The following is a 19,770-nucleotide window of genomic DNA, read 5'->3' as shown; positions in this document are numbered from 1 at the left end:
CTCAGCAAGACAAGCTTAGAACCTTTCGGTGCATCACAGGCCATGTTGGAAGCCTATTGATGAACCTATTTCCATCCTAAAACCAAAAAAGGCACTAAATGAAGAAGAGACACTCAAAAGCAGAGCCTATGGTTCCTTTATCTCAGAGGAGTGAAGTTCTGGAACAGGTTTCATGACTGAGCTTGATAAGTTTATGGAGGGGATGGTATGATGAGAATGCCTATAATAGCATGTAGCCGATCTGTGACTGCTAGCAGCAAATATCTTCAGTGGCTGGTGATGGGACACTAGATGGGGAGGGCTCTGATTACAGATAATTCTTTCCCAGGTGTCTGGCTGGAGGGTCTTGCCCACATGCTCCGGGTCTAACTGATCACCATATTTGGGGTTGGAAAGGAATTTTCCCCCAGTTAGATTGGCAGAGACCCTTTGGGGTTTTTGCCTTCCTCTGCAGCATGGGGCATGGGTCACTTGCAGGTTTAAATTAGTGTAAATGGTGGATTCTCTGTAACTTGAAGTCTTTAAATCATGATTTGAGGACTTCAGTAACTCAGCCAGAGGTTAGGGGTCTGTTACAGAAGTGGATTGGTGAGGTTCAGTGGCCAGCAATGTGCAGGAGATTGGACTAGATAAATGATCGTGATGGTCCCTTCTGACCTTAAAGACTATGATCTATGAGTCTATGCCATCCCGACCCCATCCCATCCCCGCTACTGAGAGTAATGATTTTAAAGAAGTTTGTGAAGGAACAGACCTTGGTGATCATAATCACCTGCCCATTAACCTTCAGTTCTCGGTTCACAGACCTGATTTAGATGTACCTGGAATCTCTGCTCCAATTCCTAACACAGACAAAGCATAGTGCAACAGGGACCTATCCTGTACCAATATCCAGCATTGCCTAACCCATCAATCCATTGTCTGGGAAGCTGAGAAGAAAGAATTACGGTCACTTATTCTGAGAAGGTGAATAAACACCCTCCTAGCCACTTGGAGGAAATTCTCAAAAGATGTCTATGTCTCACTTGAGGTTTAGATGTTGGGCTTATAAGGGATATACATCAGAGCAAAGTCAGCTGAAGCAAAGAATGTTCTGGTGTTTTTACAAGATAGTCTGACCATGGGGTTCAAGGCCAACACATTTTGGAAAGATAGGTCAATGACTGTGGGGACATTGCACTGTAAGAAACCCGTGAGAATCTCTCATCACTGTTATATAACAGATCTCTGAGGGCCATTACTCTTATCAGTCCTCTGGCAATATGCAGATTCTGGTCTTGTTCTGAGAGCTACAAGTCCTAATAAAACCACTTTTCAGCTTCACAGTTGGTAGGTCTCTTCCTCTTCTCAATGAAATTATTTTGCCTACTGCATTGCCACCTTCTTGTCCAAGGGGTTTTGGAGCTTGGCATGCTCTCAATGAAACCCGTTACATGTTCTGCCAAAGGCAGCAGTTCTGTGAACTAACCAGGCATCCATCCCCAAGATTACACCAATCTTTCCCATTTAATAGGAAGTGGTATTGTTGCCTTTCTGATTTAATACAAACATCTTGAGGAAGTAGAAATTAATAAGTTAGATGTGAACAGAGCCTACAGAGGAATAAAGATATAGATAGTAGAGGCATTCAAAGCATCAGGTACCACTCCTCTCATTACTATGCAGTCTGAAAAAAGTATCAATTTTGTGGGCAAAGAGATTACACATCTTCTGAGAAGGAGAGTTCATAAGTCTATTTCAGAGTCATCTGTTCACAATTTCTCCTACACTCTAGGCTTGACATCCTCACCCATGCTGATGCAGTGTTTGGTAGAAGGGTGTTACTGAACAGGATGCCCCACCAATCTTTAAGTTTCTTCTCAGTTCTGTCTGGGTAAATTGAATCCTCCCTTCCTCACTACAGATGATTTACTGCTTTTTGTGTCCTGTTGTGAAGAGTGTCTGACATGGAGGGGAGCGAGAAAGGGAAAATTCTGTCTTACCTGTGAATTTTTGTCCTAGGACCCTTCATGGGAGATAGTACAATCCTCTGAGTGAGGGTCAGACTATGTCCAGGGTTGCACCCTCCTCCCCTCTGGCTATTGCTCACTTGTTAAGTAGTTTGAAAGGAAAGGGAGTTCCTCCAGGAAATCCCTCAATTTCATGTCAAGGCTGACATGTTGAGCCAAATAATAAATTTAAACTTTTACATAATTTAGTATTTGGAAGTTATGAGTCTGGAGAGTTCTTCCTGAGGGCTGGTCCTAAGCCTAGACTCAGAGCAAGGTCTGGTTTCCATGGAGACTGGGAACACCGCAGTGTGAAATCTGTCTGACATGGAGCGTCCTAGAATGCAAATTCAGAGGTAAGACAGAATTTTCCCATTTGCGTGCTGAGGATCACACTGTGACACTCCCCAGGGGTGCCTAGGGTTTTGCGGCACCTCAGCACCACCTGCCCTTAGCATGAGGGTATCTTGTCTGTGCCTGCTGTGGCTCAGCTCCCTGACCCACCAGCGTGTGGTAGGCTCTGCAGTGCGCTCTCTCTCTCTCTCTCTCTCTCTGGACAGGTTAGCGAAAGGCACACATCAAATCCCGAGCCCTCCGAGCATTCCTGGTAGTGTCCAGCCCCTTGTCCACTGGACACTCACAGTATTACCTGGCCCACTGTTCCCAAAGGAACAGTATACAGTAGCTCATAAGATTCAACTCAACCACTTTGGTTAACACCACAGCACTTTGATATATTCAGTATGAAAACCAGGATAAGTTTATTGTCAAAGAACAAAGATTCAAGTGGTAGCGAGTAAGAATATTGGAAACAAACAGTTACATATAAAACAAACTCATAACATACTTCCTGGAGACTAACCTTAACTAACAGGTTTACCTCCTGTCTAACGAAGCTATCTCACCCGCAGTTACTATCCAACGTTTTCATCCAAGCTTATTTGAAGCCCCTCTTTCATTAAGAGAACGTGCTGTCAGTTTATTTCCTAGATGACGGATGATAGGGTGTCTTTTTTTGTACTTTAAAGAGAGTCCCAAAACCTTCAATGTGCACTTCAAGATAGGGTTCTGCCCCCAGCTGTTTGCTTCTTCTTGTTACTTGTCTTTCTTGAAGTTCTTACAATCTTCCATAGCATTCTGTTCAGACTGGTGGGAGGGGACCCATTCTGAACGATACAATACTTAATTTACATGTAAACAGCTACCTAGATAAACTTTGCTTTTCTGGCAGCACACTTGTTTTTCACCTTTGCTGGTGGCCAGTCGCTAGATGCAGAGTTTAAGAACACAATTTTCTGAGTGTGTAGATGCTTCCTTACACAACATCCGCACATGCATTTTGCAGTTATATTGGTGATCAGTGTGACATTGACTTTTATTTGAGACTTCACATGACCCACTTTGGTAAACTAGAATGTACATGCCAGACCCAAGAGATCCCTGTAACCCTTGTGCATCCTCTTGCTAGTTGGCATTAAGAGATTGGTGGGTCACACACACTTAATGCAGTATCTCCTGAGACATGCCCATTTTCCACCTATGACCCACACTCCTTTTTGTTTAAACTTTGTGCTCTGCTCTGAAGTCCAAGGGAGTAGGCCCATCAGGGCTTTAATCTTCTTTGCAGTTTGGAGAGGACTAGGTTTATGGGATGAAATTTACCCTTGTGAAATGGACCAGCACAAGACCTGTGAACCACTTAATTCCTCAAAATAGGACTAAAGTGGGACTTAAGTGCTGCGTAGGCCTTTTGCTGGCCCATTGCACAGTGGTGTATTTCACCCTTACTGATGTATAGATTTTTAAGGCCAAAAGGGACCATTATGACCGTCTAGTCGTACCTTCCACACAAGGCATGGAATTTCACCCATTAAGTTCTACATCAAGTCCATAACATCTGGCTGAGGTGGAGCATACCTTTTAGAAAGACGTCCAGTCCTGTGCATATGTGTAATCTCCACTCACATATGCACTGGAGTACAGTCACCTTATGCAATGTACAAGCACTTGCAGATCCAGGCCTGCATGTGTATCATACTAAAGATAAATAACACAGCAATTTCACAGAACTGTGAGATGAAAACATTTCCAATTTTTTATCTGTAAATTCTTCCCCCTCAGAGCTGGCCTGAAAAAGACAGCTTTTGCTGAACACTTAGTATTTTTTCCATTGCTTTATAGATGCTTGAATAAATAATGATATAGAAATTAAGCTGGTGTGTAAGAGACTGTTATTTGTAACTTGATGATTAATGTGTTCCTCAGTAAAAACAAAAAATTCAGCAACAAAATCATACCCTTCTGAAACCTCTTGTCACTCTTCTCATATTTGTTCCAAAAGCCAGCAGGCATGATCTTTGCTGGCAGCTTGTCAACATTCTCAAACTGATGACTGCCCACTATGTGGAATTCACAGTTGGCTCTCCATTTGCAATCTGCACAGCCTGCTTCCAGGAATCCTGACAATGATATGCGAGTTTGCAAGTCCCAATAGTAATGTAAAATATTACTTGGGGTTGGTGCTGCTTTGAGCAGGGGGTCGGACTAGATGACCTCCTGAGGTCTTTTCCAACCCTAATCTTCTATGATTCTATTATTCTATTGTAATGTAGGCAAAACAAAATATTGCATCTGTGATTGCATCTGGGTTGCTTGTGATTCCTTTTTTCTTTTTTCAAGGTTGTGTATGAGGATGTTTTTTCATTGCCTGCTATGAAGACTCTTCTTATAGAACTAAATAAAACTGCAGTGAAATCGGTTGGAGGGAGCAAATGGGGAGGGAATCTCAGTGAAGGCAACACTGCAGATTTTATGTTGGTAGTGGGGCTTGCCCCCAGCAGAGTGAGCTGCAGTGCCGATTACAAATTTCATAGATCCCCAAAGGTCAGGGCCATCCACATCAGCAGAAGCTCCCCTGCATTTCCCCTGTCTTCCTAGTAGTACACTTACAATACTGCTGTATTACCAAGGATTCTTCCTAGTCATGACTGCCCATGACCACTGCTTAAATTTCATTCCCCAACAGAGATGGGGCTCAGTAGGAAAATTAATATACTCCCAAGCTGCATTTCCCTTTCCAGCTAATCTCCGTGGGGTCAGTGTGGGGATGATGTGTGTCCATATGGTCCAGCTTCCACCCTATACTCACTCCCTGCCCAGAAGGCAAAGTGCCATCTGCAGGTTCTAGAGAATGAGGGGGTTGCTGCTACAGAAGTGACTCCTGCATCTCCCACCCCCTTGATGTGAAAGTGGGGAAATCCAAGTATGGATCATAGGGGTACAGTCTAGGCCTTAGACATGAAGCTGACAAAATCTGTCAGGTCATGAACACCACCACTCTAAAAAAGGTGGAATTATGCTGCTGGAAACTTACATTTTCTCTGCTTTGAAATAGTGAAACACGCAGTTAGATAACATAAACTTAGCATATTCAAGCTTAGGATTTTATCATTGTTTAAAGGGAGCTGGCCTGATTCTGCCCTTAGATATATATGCATGCATTGACTTAAGTGCAAGCTGCCTGTGTGTACGGAAGGCAGTGTTTTCAGCCTGGGGACAAGTCTCTGCGGGTGGGAGAGCACTAGACTAGTCCATGAAAAGTGGAGCAGAGGAAAGCAGTGGAAGTATGGAAAGCTGTATGAAGTTGGATCCACTCTGATTGCTCTCTGCAAACATGCTGCTGTGGGAAAAGGGTGGGCAGCTTCCTGAAATCTACCTACCCTTCCTGCTCCTGCAACAGCCTCAAATACACCTGTTCATAAGAGCAACTCATCCAGGAAGGAGCTCATCAGCTTAAGCATTTGTGTCCACATTCATGATATACAGCATGGCTGCAAGATCCTGTGCCCCGGCCCCACAGAACCACCAATGAATGGCCTTTGCCCTGAGCAGCAAGTATCCTGAATGGGCACAGTAAGCAACTATGAGAGTGTAGCCACAAAGGAGAGGAGGAAAAAACCAGAGAGAATGGACAGAAAATAGGAGAGACACAGCAACTATGCCTGAGCATGAAGTGAGAGGCTACCAGGTAAGGAGTGCCCATCCACCAACAAATCAAAACAGGGCATCAAAAAAAAAAAAAAAAAAGCTGGGAACCACTGGTTTGAGTTACAACTGGGATCGTTGTGTTATGTTCAATAGCTCAATGAATGTTTCTGTGAAATGTTGGTTGGAACATCTAAATGTATTTTAACAACGATAGTTAAACAACCACACAGTGCAAGGATGTAATACTGTTTGCGTTTTCTGGTGAAATGATCAACTGAGAGCAGAGCTCCACTGCTTTGTCATTAGAAATCCAAGCTAGAATTTTAGATTAGGCTGTTATATGTTCATCGTAGATTTGCAATAGGAGAAAGAATGTTTCTGTTTTTAAAAAAAGTTACATTTCATGTTACCAAAACTGTATAACTAGCACAGCAAAGGTGATTGGACTAAATGGTGTCATGTAAATCATACAAATTACTCGTTGCTTTCTTTGTAACAGTTTTCACAGAGACATGTTCTTTGATGTAAATTAGTTTTTCATAATACCCCATGGTTATCATAAAAACAAAACAGTATTTGTAGAAAAGCCTAGATATATTGAGGTGCTATACTGGGTTGAGCTCAAACATGCTGTGAATGATAGCGTCTAAAGGGAATCAGAGCATTCCATTTGCTGTGACTTTAGTATTTGAATCAACTCTTTGAAAAATAGACCTGGTATTTAACAGGTTCCTTCTGTTAAAGTGTTGGAAGCATTATTTCATTATTCACACAGATATCAAATAAAAAGAATTATCCAGGATTTCCAAAAAAGCATTCGCATTCGTTGTTTTTCTGTTGTAAGGGGACATCTTCGTCAGAAAAAGGCTATTACTGGCCACAGCTCCAGAATTATGGCTGAGTTGAGTTTTGTACTTAAAACAGACATTAAAATAAGACTCCAAGGTCAGAGCCTAAATAAGGACTCATAATACTCTGAAATAAAATGCTTTTGTCTTTTCCTGTTTTCAGATGCCTGTGAAGGGAACATGGGCCAGGGTACCCGAATCCATTCCAATATGAGGCATAGGGCTGTTGTAGAGTACTGGTTACTATTGCTGCAGAACACAGTTTTTAAAAAAAATATTTTTTCCGTTTTGTCACAGGATCAAAAAACTTCTGAAGATGAAGAGACTGACGAAGAAGAAGAAGAAGAAGAAGAAATAACAGACAAAGAAGAGGAGGAGGAGGAGGGAGGGAGCAGTGATGATGGGAAAGTGCATGAAAAGGAGGAACGTGACAGTAAAACACCTGAGGGAGAAAGAAGCAATAACACCGTTACAGAGGTAAAGCATGCACTTCTTTTAAATTGTTTACTGTGAAGGAATTAGCTGTATAATTCCTTATAACATGCATGCTGTTAAATACCTGTGCTCAGCATTGAAAACTTACCCCCTATGTTTGAGTCCAAATTAGTTTTTCATTCGTATGTGGTTTTAATAGCAATAGGAGTGCAGTTATAATTCAGTTATTTTATTTTGTAGCCAAAAGAAATATTCTGGAATGCTTTGTCTAAATAAATATATTTCCTATTTTTTTAAGATTAGCTATTTAGATGAACAGGCATGATATTTTTTTATCTTATTTTATCATTTACCAATAAAGTAATACCTACAGTTGTACTATATTTTTTCAGGAATTATACTAACATAATAATGCAATATTTAAAAAAAATACAATGCATTTCACATGCTGCAGTTAAATATAGTTTTTTTAAAGGGTTTGAAAGTACAGTATGAAGATTTCATTATTTTATTTATTATTTATAGGAAGAGAAGACCACCCAAGAAGAGAAAATACTTCAGCAAGGTACAGGAACCTTCCATTCAGAATCTAACCATTACAGCACTTCTAAATACAAACTACATATTTTACCTGGCAACATTTATATATGTATCTAGGTTATATAAATGTTAAATGATGCAGACACTTTGTAAGACACACAAAGCAATGCTCTAAAGCTAGCAACACAGCAAAGTTACCAATTTTATTTGCCTCCAAGAAAGAAATTTTTTTTTCACAAGATATTTTTGGGGGTGTAGTAGGGGAAGCTTATCATAGTGGCATGCTCCTTGCAGGAATATTCTGTAATTTTTTACATGCTTGTTGCCACAGGCAAACCATTAAAGGAGAAATCATCGAAGTTCTAGTTCACAGATGACAAAATAATTGTAAAGGCCGGTATCTGTGCTGACTGTTTGGCATAGGGAACTCGTTGCCAGGTGTTTCCTTGCCTCACCTTGTGGGGATCCTGTGTCAGACAGACAGATATCTTCTCCCCACCCCCTTAGTTGACTATATACTTTTGAGGGGAGGGAGCACTAGAGAGCTTTGCACCCTGCCTTTTTCAGATGTCCTTCTAGTAACTAGTATGCATGAAACTGTATGGGGAATACTCAGAAACAAAGGATGAAATGAAATCTATATGGTTATGAAAACTGTAGGGTCTGATTAGCTGCCTGCCTTCATTACCGTACTAGGGGGAAAGACAGGCTGCCAGTCGTGGATTAATTAAAATGTGATTTCAAAATTCTTGAAAAGATTATGGGTAACATTTTCAAAAGCACCTGAATGACCTAGGAACCTAAGTTCCACTTTCAAGAGTGAGTTAGGAGCATAAGTCTGAGATTTAGATTTCTAAGAGTCTAAGTTACTTTTGAAGATTGGACTTAGGCTCCTAAAATACTCAGGGTAAAATTTTTCAAAAGTCTCTGTATGCTTTTGCACTCATACGTCTAGCATACCATCAGTTTCCGTATCTGAGGAGAGTTATTCCACTCCTTTTGTCTGCTGAAATAGTAACTGAACACTGCCAATTTTAAATCTGCAAGAGAGACATTATTGAAGCCAAATCTATTAGTTGTGCAGTGTCCTGGGCCAACTACAGGGAACTGATTGCAGAGATAACAGGGTTAGGACTGGGGGTTTGCTGCATTGTTGTAATAGTTCAGCTGGAAAAAAGGAACAGGGGGGAAATTACAGTTCCAGTCAACTTTGCCCATTTTGCTCTGGGAATTCTGGGAAATTCCACCTGCAGTGGTGCCCACCTCCACTTTACAATAGTAGTGAAGAGAGAGTCCATGAGTATAATGTGACAGGTTCCCTGAGGTGCAACCTGGAAGTGGGGTACTGCTGAGCTCTCTCTCTTACCAACGTGGGCTCCCTCTCACACTGTGATTATGTGACAAGCTGCAAACCCCTCCAGGTCCTGCACTCACACAAACATTCACAGGTAGGGACACACACAGGTGACTTACATTAATGCTTTCACCGGCCACTCACAATAGAGTGGCTCCAGCCAATTCACCCCAGCTCCCCAGCCTAGGACGCCAGAGTTGTACCATCTTGCCCTGGTCAGAAGCCTGACCAGTGTAAGTTTATTACCCAGTCCCTCAATGTGGAGAGGACAACACACCTATTCCTGAGCAGATTTCCCTTACACTTCAAACAACACACTGTTTAGGTAAAAAACTATAAAACAGATTTATTAACCACAGAAAGATAGATTTTTTGTGATTATAAGTAATAGCGTACAGATCAAAGTTGGTTACCTAAGAAATAAAACAAATTCGCAATCTGAGTTCTATTAACTAGACAGGATTTGAATCAAGCACTGTCTCACCCCGATAGTACAAGCAGTTTACAGATCTTCCATACACAGGTTGGAACGCCTTTCCAGCCTGGGACAACCCTCCCCCATTCAAAGTCTTTTTCCTCCTGACCTGCTTCCAGGTGTTGAGTTGTGGAGGAATGAGGCCAAATGATGATGTCACTTCTCCCTTTTATAGCTTCTTTCAGCTTGCTGGAAAGATCCTTTGCTGTGATGGGAGTCAAACAGCCTCCATTGTGTATATGCTATCTCAGAGAGGTTTCCATTGTATAGTTCCTGGGGTAATCCTTAGTAGTGTGTGTATTCCCCTTAATGGGCCATCAACACTATCTGGCTTCTTCATTGTTGTACCTGAAAGGCTGCTTTTGGGTGTTCCCAACCTCACAACATATTTCAGAAACACATACATAGTAAGCTTCACATAAAATGAGAGCACATACAATGCAACAGGATATTAATGCTCAACAGATCAAGACTTTTAAAATGTACCCCACAAGGCATACTTTGTACAAAACACATCATAATTATATCACCATGGTAGATGTGGGGGTGCCAGGGTGTTGCTTTGGGGTACAGATGTCCCAGGCTCAGAGTAACCCTATCCTTCCCTATTCATATACAGTGGACAAGGATAAAATAAAATATCAACTAAAGCACAATACCTTGTGTGGAGGGATACTTCTGTCCTGATTGCTTAGCTTCATATTTGAATCATCAGGCTCCCCTTCCAGCTGATTCTCAGGCTCCAGGACACTCCTTTAAGTTCTTGGTGTGTGAGCTGTTCTCACCTTCCTGGCTGACATTAATGAACCAAGAAACTGACTAAATTGGTATACCTAATCAGGTGAAATCCTAGCCCCATTGTAGTCAATGGCAAAACTCCCACTGACTTCAGCGGGGCCAGGATTTCACCCTCAGTCTTCAAGAAAGGGGCAGACAATACTGAAGCATTCCAGATGCACTTTTCCTGCACCTTATTGTTCCAGACCACCTGCCCCTTCATCACCAGTGCTAATGCCCTAGCACTGCATGGCATTTTCCCCGAAGGCCAATTCATAAGCCTTTTCACCACTTGGATGTAGCTCATTGTAAGTAGGAATCTGTTTCCTACCACCACTACTGAAAGGGATAACCATCTCAGATGAAATATAGAATTGTTGGACAGTATGCAGCAACATTGATATAGTGAGCCTAAAGCTTTTTTACAGGTTTGAGAACATCAGGGAAGATTATGCTGTCCTTTGGAAAGATACTGGAATGTACATGTTGGAATGAAAAAAAGCGAGCCTTTTTTTTTTCTTCAACTTCTGGAATAAAAAACGATTACTGCCTTGATGGAAATCAGTGATGCATCATAAAGTAACACATCACTCCATCTAATTACAAAGAAGCTAGGGCATCTTGCTCCAATATTGCGCTGCAATTAGGTAACCCAGAACAGATCTTTAAATATTTTTCCAACCCCCAATAAATCTGGGGTTCTTTGATTCTAGGAGGGGGATTTATATCATTAAAGCTGGCACTAGAGGGCAACTTGGACGTATGAAAATCGAGATGAATTCTGTCCCTTTCTGTACTGTGGCTACAGAACAAAGACTCGTGCTGAAATACAACTCTTGCATCAGGAGTCACTCTCTGCTGGTTAAGATACGTTTTCTAAATTCATGTGCAATACACTCTGTCTTCTGTTAACCATATGCAGTTGTAGGTGGATTAGTCAAAATAGTTTACATATTTGCCAGTGCCCTCAGTATTAATTCTGCTTTTGAAAATCAAACATCTGGGGTATGGTAAACAGATATAAATAGAAATGAGAAAAATAAAAACAGAATTGTTCAGGTTTGGCTGGGTATCAAGTGGAACTGAATATTTTATTCTGTCTGTTCCATTTTAGATGCAGAACTAATTTGTGTGTCTGAGTGTTAAAAATAATTAAAAGCGCAGGTCTCTTTTTGCAGTTGTGAAAAAAAAGTTTAATGTAATGTCTTGTGTTGTTTTAGAAAGAGAAAATACCAACACTCATCCTGAGAACAGTTCTTTAGGGGCAATTTCAGAAAATAGTACTGACAGAATATCTGGAGGAATACTTGGAAGGACTAAAAAGGTAAACCACCTGAGTTTTCAGTTCTGTGTAATTTGACTAATAATAAAATAATAATAATAATGGTGAGCAGTTACTGAAATTTTTGATCCTTGTCCACACAAGTGAGCCTCATCATCATAGCTGACTGAAAAGCCCCAGTGAACATCCCTTTGTATGTGCCGGCTACTGTTGAAGAGTATCCATTATTGTGGATCATTCTTGGAATTGCAGAAGGCCTGAGAACCTTACTCACATTCAACAGTAACTTATCGCATGAGTGATTCCATTGACTCCAATATGCAGATAGAGAGGATAAGACATCATGTGAAAGCATTATGAGCCACAACCCCATAATGGAAGAGTTGAGACATAGTCAGGGGAAATATCCAGACTTGGACCACTGATGGCAGGCTTATCTCTTAAGTATCCTACATTTTCTGTACATCTCACTTGTTCAGATATTTCCATTTTTGTGTCATGCCATCTTGTCATGTTTCTATATGTCCCACAGTGTAGCAGTGGTTTATGCTGCTTTTACACCAAGTTTCTCTTCTTCCTCTGGTTATTCCCTACTGTGCCCATATTTTTAGTAGAGCAAGGAGTGAACCAGAGGCTAATCAGAGGAAGAGAGGACCTGATGGCATGTGAACAGCCTTAGGAATACTCAGGGTGGAGGTGGGGGTTCAGCACAGTATGACTGGTGAAGAGCTTCTGGGTATGTCTACACAGCTTGCAGCAGTGAGCCTCCCAGCCCAGGTTCGATAGATTTGGACTCACAGGGCTCGTGCTACTGTGCTAAAAACAGCTGTGTAGACTGTGCTTGAGGTTGCGGCTTAGGCTGGATCTTGAGCTCTGAAGCCTACGGAGGGGCCCATGCTCCAGCCCAAGGCACAATTTCAAAGGGCTGTCTACACAGTTGTTTTTAGTGCAGTAGCATAAGCCGGAGTATATGGACCCCAGGCTAGGACTCTGACTGCCTCGGGCTGTGTAGACACACTCTGTAGGGCAAGCAATAGGAAAAGAGCTAAGAGACCAAAGAAGGAAGACAAACCTGGTTTGGAAGATGTAGAGAGACTACTGTCCCCCATTTCAAGGGCCTGTGTCCTATTTGCAGTATTGGGAATGTAAAGAACTCTGAGAAGAAGTAGCCAACGCATTTGACATACAGGACATATTGCTATAGGTGAAATCCTGACCCCACTGAACTCAAATGATGGCAAAACTCCCATTGACTTAAATGGAGCCAGGATTTTATCCCCCATGTTCAAAAATCTCCTCCAAAGCAGAAGACTGTAGAAAACAAGATAATATTATAACCCAGAAATCACATAATAAAAAACAGGTACAAAGAAACATTCTGTTAAAATTTTATTTGAATAAATGTTGCTTTGCTCCAAGCAACCCACAAAGTCTCACCTCCTTCCCCAACCCCCGGAGGTTTGAGTTTTGGGGTATACGTCAGATACTGTGGGGGAGAAGTATTGTGAAGTTGAAAACAATTCTGTGCCGGTAAAAGAAGGTTAAGTGGTGAATTTATTACTGGAATCTCTTTGTCAGACACCTTAGTGTAAAAATACTTATAGATACAACGTACTGTATGTTTTAAAAGAAGTTTTCTAGGGCTATGTTGTTCTCCGATTGAAGCTTAAAATAGGCTATTCTCTAAACTAAAATGAATGCAGATAATATGAATAACAGCAGAATAGAACACTGTCAAAAGATGAGTATCACCTGCTTGAAAAGTAAACATATTTACTCCAACCCCAGATTTTTAAATAACGATCTGTCTTTTCCAAAGTATTTTAGGCAGTTCCTAAAGAACATGCATATGAACTCTGAACCCTCTGACACACACAATTCTCCATATCCTGGCAAAAAAGCAAAAAGGAAGTAGTGTTGTTTCATCAATTTCAACAGCTAGTTTAAATCGGATTGTTTTCTTGTATAACTGACAATGAATAAATTAGAGAACTTGTCTGGGATTTTTAGATTAAAAATTTTTTTATAGTCCAAATGACGAGACTGATCCTGCAAACTCTTACTTACATGAATACTCATATTGACTTGAATGAGACTGTTCTTTGCATAATTAAGAGCTAATATTTTTCAGGGTTTGCAGGGTCTACCACAGATTTAGGATCTGATTCAACTCCTGTTAAAGTCGTTGTAAGTCTTTCTGAAGACTTCAGTGAAAGTTGGATCAGGCCTATAATTCTTATTTGATCTTATACAGTGTACCTCAAAGAAGGAAATAATTCACCATTTTGAGTTTTACTGAGCTGAAAACATACAGAGTTGATGTCCATGGAGTTCTTTACAGAGCTGCAGGTGACCACCTTACATGGAGCCCCTTGAAGGGTTGGAACTCAAATGCTCAGTCATTCAAGGTACTGAGCACTCTGTCCCCAATCCAGCAAAGCATTTAAACACACGCTTAATTTTAAGCACATGAGTAGTCCCATTAACATCAAAGTCTGTTGTCATTGATTTCATTAGGACTACACACATACTTAAAATTAAGCATGTAACTAAATGGTTTGCCTTTGTTCATGAAATACGTTTCCAGGATCTGGCTTTAAATTCTTAATCGGGCTGTCAAGCGATTAAAAAATGTAATCGCGATTAATCGTGCGATTAATCACACTGTTAAACAATAATAGAATACCATTTATTTAAATATTTTTGGATGTTTTCTACATTTTCAAATATATTGATTTCAATTACAACACAGAATGCAAAGTGTAGTACTCACTTTATATTTATTTTTATTACCAATATTTGCACTGTAAAAAACAAAAGAAATAGTATTTTTCAATTCACCTAATACAAGTACTGTAGTGCAGTCTCTTTATAATGAAAGTTGAACTTACAAATATAGAATTATGTACAAAAAACCTGGATTCAAAAATAAAACAGTGTAAAACTTTAGAGCCTACAAGTCCACACAGTCCTACTTCTTGTTCAGCCAATCGCTCAGACAAACAAGTTTGTTTACATTTGCAGGAGATAATGCTGCCCACTTCTTGTTTACAGTGTCACCTGAAAGTGAGAAAAGGGCATTCACATGGCACTGTTGTAGCTGGTGTTGGAAAATATTTACGTGCTAGTTGCACAAAAGATTCATATGTCCCTCATGCCTCAACCACCATTCCAGAGGACTTGCATCCATGCTGATGACAGGTTCTGATCAATAATGATCCAAAGCAGTGTGGACCAATGCATGTTCATTTTCATCATCTGAGTCAGATGCCACCAGCAGAAGGTTGCTTTTCTTTTTTATGTTTTGGGTTCTGTAGTTTTGGTATCAGAGTGTTGCTCTTTTAAGACTTCTGAAAGCATGTTCCACACCTCATCCCTCTCATATTTTAGAAGGCACTTCAGATTCTTAAACCTTGGTTCGAGTGCTGTAGCTATCTTTAGAAATCTCAGATGGTACCTTCTTTGCATGTTGTTAAATCTGCAGTGAAAATGTTCTTAAAATGAACAGCATGTGCTGGGTCATCATCCGAGGCTGCTATAACATGAAATATATGGCAGAATGCAGGTAAAACAGAGCAGGAGACATACAATTCTCCCCCAAGGAGTTCAGTCACAAATTTAACTAAGGCATTATTTTTTAACGAGCATCATCAGCATGGTAGCATGTCCTCTGGAATAATGACCGACGTGTGAAGGGGCAAACAAATGTTTAGCGTATTGGCACATAAATACCTTGCAATGCTGGCTAGAAAAGTGCCATGCGAATGCCTGTTCTCACTTTCAGGTGACATTGTAAATAAGCGGACAGCATTATCACCCGTAAAGGTAAACAAACTTGTTTTTCTTAGCAATTGACTGAACAAGAAGTAGGACTGAGTGGACTTGTAAGATCTAAAGTTTTACATTGTTTTGTTCTTGAGTGCAGTTATGTAACAAAAAAAATCTATATTTATAAGTTGCACTTTCACGATAAAGAGATTGCACTAGAGTACTTGTATGAGGTGAATTGAAAAATACTATTTCTTTTATCATTTTTACAGAGCAAATATTTGTAATAAAAAAATAAAAATAAAGTGAGCACTGTACACTTTGTATTCTGTGTTGTAATTGAAATCAATATATTTGAAAATGTAGAAAAACATCCAAAAATATTTAATAAATTTCAATTGTTTAACAGTGTGATTAAAACTGTGATTGATCGCAGTTTTTTTTTATTGCAATTAATTTTTTGAGCCCTAATTCTTAAAACTGAAAAAAATACTACAAATTTAATTTATTTTTCATCATTTATGCTGTTTGTTTACTTCTTGCAATTTGCTGAGTTTGGTCTGTGTAAACGAACTTGTGTTATTCATCAGTGTATGCTCAGTTTCACTTTCTCGTTCTTACACACACAGGCAAAACTGGCAATATTTGGGTTACAAATACTGCAAAAGAATGTTATCCATTTAACATTTTTAAAAGATTGTTGAAACATTTATGTTTAGGAAAGGTGGGGTTTTTGTTTGTTTTACCAAACATAATTGTGTGGCCTAAGTTCATTTGAGAGTGCAACTTTTAACTTGTGTGCAGGCTTTTTTGTACATCTTGAAAATCACTATTAATTGTCGAGGGGGTAATATATCATCTTTTATTTTAGTTTTCTTTGTTTAAGCGAAAGTCGTTGACAAGTCAGAAAACCATACATAACAGCAGTGAAGGTAAATCTGAAAAGCCACTCCAAAGTGAAAAGGATAAAGGAAAGGAAGCAGATTTATCTGGCGATGACAGGAAAGATGAAAACCAAAATCACACGAGGAAGAATCCTAAGGAAACCACAACTAACCAGGGCAGAAAGACCAAGTCCTCTACTTGTGTAATACTGTAATGCTGTCAGAATATATATTTGACAGGCTGCAAGAACATGTTGCAATTTATACTTGAAAACAATTATGACTTCTTATTGTTACTGATTACAGATTTAAAAAAAATAATTAAGTTGTTTGCCTTGGTTTTGGACTTGAAGACCATGGTTTTGGTATTTATTTCTATTGATAATTTTAGTAATTGAAACTGATAAGCTTATCAGAATGTTACTGAAGTGTTGTGGCCTTAACTGTTCAGTGTTGTAATAAAAATATATTTTTGTATGTGAAAAGTTGGATTCAGGCATTTTAATAATTTTTGCTAAATAATTGTATCCTAAGCTTGAATCTACATGGTACCACTTACAGTCTGATGTGGTGCAAAGCTGTAAATAGCTACTGTAGTGTATTATTTAGTTCAACAAAATAGTTAGGAATGTTTAGAAATTAACATTAAGGGTATTGAGCCACTTAGAAATCATCTGTCTTGTTCCATTTTGAAATAGAAAAATAGCAATAAAAACTCAAAAGTATTTAAAAATATAGGCCCTGATTCAGCAAGGTACTGTAAACATGTGTCTAGCTTTATGAATATGTGTCGTTTCAGTGAAGTCAATGAGATGCCTAACTGTAAGTAATGTGTAATGTGCTTATGTACCTGGACAAATCAGGGCCTTGCAGAAACTCCACTCAGTTTTGGGAGATGCTGAGTGCTTTCAACTCTAGCTGAAATCAGTGAGAGTTGTTGAGGGAATTCACCTCTACATAGAATCAAGCCAACAGCAGGGCAGAATTAAATCAATTGTCAATATTGCCATTTTACCATTTTACTGGGAGCCTATTCCTGCATCCTTGAGCACCCAAATCTTCACTGTACTTTAGTGGAGGTTTTGTTAGCATACAAGCTACAGCATCTGAGACCCTTAATTATGATTACATATGGTGGACATCTTGAAGTAAGCAAAACTTTATATTTAGTAAAGGAAATAAATTGATCACATTGACAAGGCTACTAAGATATTCATCCTTATAGAGCAGCTGATGCCTTGTGGAAAAACTTTGAAAAGCATTCTGTCATATTAAGAAATCATTTGAGTTTATGTATAATTTTCTGTATTTTTTTCCTTTTCATTTTATGAAGGACATTTGCAGGAAAACATTTTCTTCATTAACATTTCATGTGTTGCAGCTGCCTGCTTTCCACCTGGAGTTAATATCCTCTGGGACATCTGAATGAATTACTATGGGAAATATTGATGTTGCAAACAGATCATTATGGGCTAAATCCCTCTTGTTTTTCTCAGGCAAGTACTTTCAGTAGCTTCAGTGGCTCTGCTCTAAGGGAGGAGAAGGGATTTGGCCCTCTCTCAGGTAGGGATTATGCAGAAGGAGCAAGTGAATGCTTCAGCCAATTTCCAGACCCATCAGTGGGATGCAAATGTTTTTTTCTTTCAGAATTTGTCATTTTTATTTGTTGTTTACATTTCTTATATTTAACACACAGTTCTAATTACCAAATTCATAAAGAGACAAGATTCCTTAAAATTCAGCTGCAAATAAATAAGAAATAAGCATGTAGTTTATTAATAAACTTAAAAACACATCCTGTCCTTTGATTAATCTGATCCCAGGATTGTGTTTTTGTATTCAAAAGTCCTTAGTTATTAAACAAAGCTAAACATGTAAAGTACAACATATAATATAAAATCAGAATTGTAGCCAAACTGAATCCTTTTCAAAATATTTCATAAGAGACGAGCTGATCTTTAAAAAACAACTAGGAAAAAGTTATTTAATTTCACTGACTTGTGCACACTTTTGAATCTGCTTTTGGCCCAACTTCACCTCTGATTTATCTATTTTTCCTAGTTTCAGGGCTGCTTAGGCTTTATATAACCCTGTCACAAGTGACTAGGTCTGTTCTTAACCTAGAAATTGGTCCAACTGAATGCTTCATCCCTATAAGTATGGCAAATACCCAAATACTTTAATGGAGCCTCCTCTGGCCTGCAGTAAGTAGCATCATATTAAAAGCCTGCATTCTGTGTCATCCTTTTCCAGAGTTAATTAAGATCCTGTCCTTTTGTTCTGCTATTTTTCCATGCGGCAGCTTTGAGTTCTACAGATGTATGTTAAATATGTTATTTTCTTTCTAGAAAAATACATGATATTTACTGTTTTCCTCTTTTCCTCAGTGCACATTTGACTTCTGTTCTGCTTGGATCCTAGTCTGAATAGGAAAAAATCTTGGAAGAGGAGTGATAAACTAAATGGTTTCCTTCAGTGAATTGAAATTAGTTTTACATTTTTAAAGGGGGCTGAATTGATCCCAAAGGAAGGTACCCTAAGGTCTTTTTCTTTTTTTTAAAGTGTGAGTTCAGTTAGTGAAGAGTAATTCTCTTAAATATGATGTTACTCTAGAGTCTAGAAGGGGAGGTTTCCTTAAAGCTATTGACACACCAAAACACACTTGGAAGCACATTCTATTGTGATCCAATTATGTTTATACAGCATATTTTTCTGTTCCCTTTTGCCCTTATAGATTCATAGATTCATAGATATTAAGGTCAGAAGGGACCATTATGATCATCTAGTCTGACCTCCTGCACAATGCAGGCCACAGAATCTCACCCACCCACTCCTGCGATAAACCTCTCACCTATGTCTGAGCTACTGAAGTCCTCAAATCATGGTTTAAAGACTTCAAGGAGCAGAAAATGACCTGTGCCCTGTGACAAGTGACCTGTGCCCCATGCTAGAAAGGAAGGCGAAAAACCTCCAGGGCCTCTTCCAATCTGCCCTGGAGGAAAATTCCTTCCTGACCCCAAATATGGCAGTCAGCTGAACCCTGAGCATATGGGCAAGATTCACCAGCCAGATACCCAGGAAAGAATTCTCTGTAGTAACTCAGATCCCACCCCATCTAACATTCCATCACAGGCTATTGGGCCTATTTACCATGAATATTTAAAGATCAATTAATTGCCAAAATCATGTTATCCCATCATGCCATCTCCTCCATAAACTTATCGAGTTTAATCTTAAAGCCAGATAGGTCATTTGCCCCCACTGCTTCCCTTGGAAGGCTATTCCAAAAGTTCACTCCTCTGATGGTTAGAAACCTTCGTCTAATTTCAAGTCTAAACTTCCCGATGACCAGTTTATATCCATTTGTTCTCGTGTCCACATTGGTACTGAGCTTAAATAATTCCTCTCCCTCTCCGGTATTTATCCCTCTGA

General features: G+C 39.5%; 1 protein-coding gene across 1 annotated transcript in view; it reads left to right on the top strand.

Annotated features, from left to right (window-relative positions):
* RPGR (retinitis pigmentosa GTPase regulator) overlaps positions 1-16,833 on the top strand; it is a 92,979-nt gene extending 76,146 nt beyond the window's left edge. The window contains exons 14-17 of the mRNA XM_074968812.1: positions 7,121-7,300; positions 7,784-7,823; positions 11,625-11,728; positions 16,326-16,833. Coding sequence (XP_074824913.1) covers positions 7,121-7,300; positions 7,784-7,823; positions 11,625-11,728; positions 16,326-16,553 — 552 coding nt within the window. The 3' untranslated portion in view covers positions 16,554-16,833. The remainder of the gene's footprint in view (positions 1-7,120; positions 7,301-7,783; positions 7,824-11,624; positions 11,729-16,325) is intronic.
* Positions 16,834-19,770: the final 2,937 nt, after the last annotated feature.

The sequence above is a fragment of the Natator depressus genome, chromosome 1 (assembly GCF_965152275.1).
Source record: "Natator depressus isolate rNatDep1 chromosome 1, rNatDep2.hap1, whole genome shotgun sequence".
Classification (NCBI taxonomy): domain Eukaryota; kingdom Metazoa; phylum Chordata; order Testudines; family Cheloniidae; genus Natator; species Natator depressus.
Note: the sequence above shows the minus strand (reverse complement) of the source record. Positions and strands in the feature narration are given on the sequence as shown.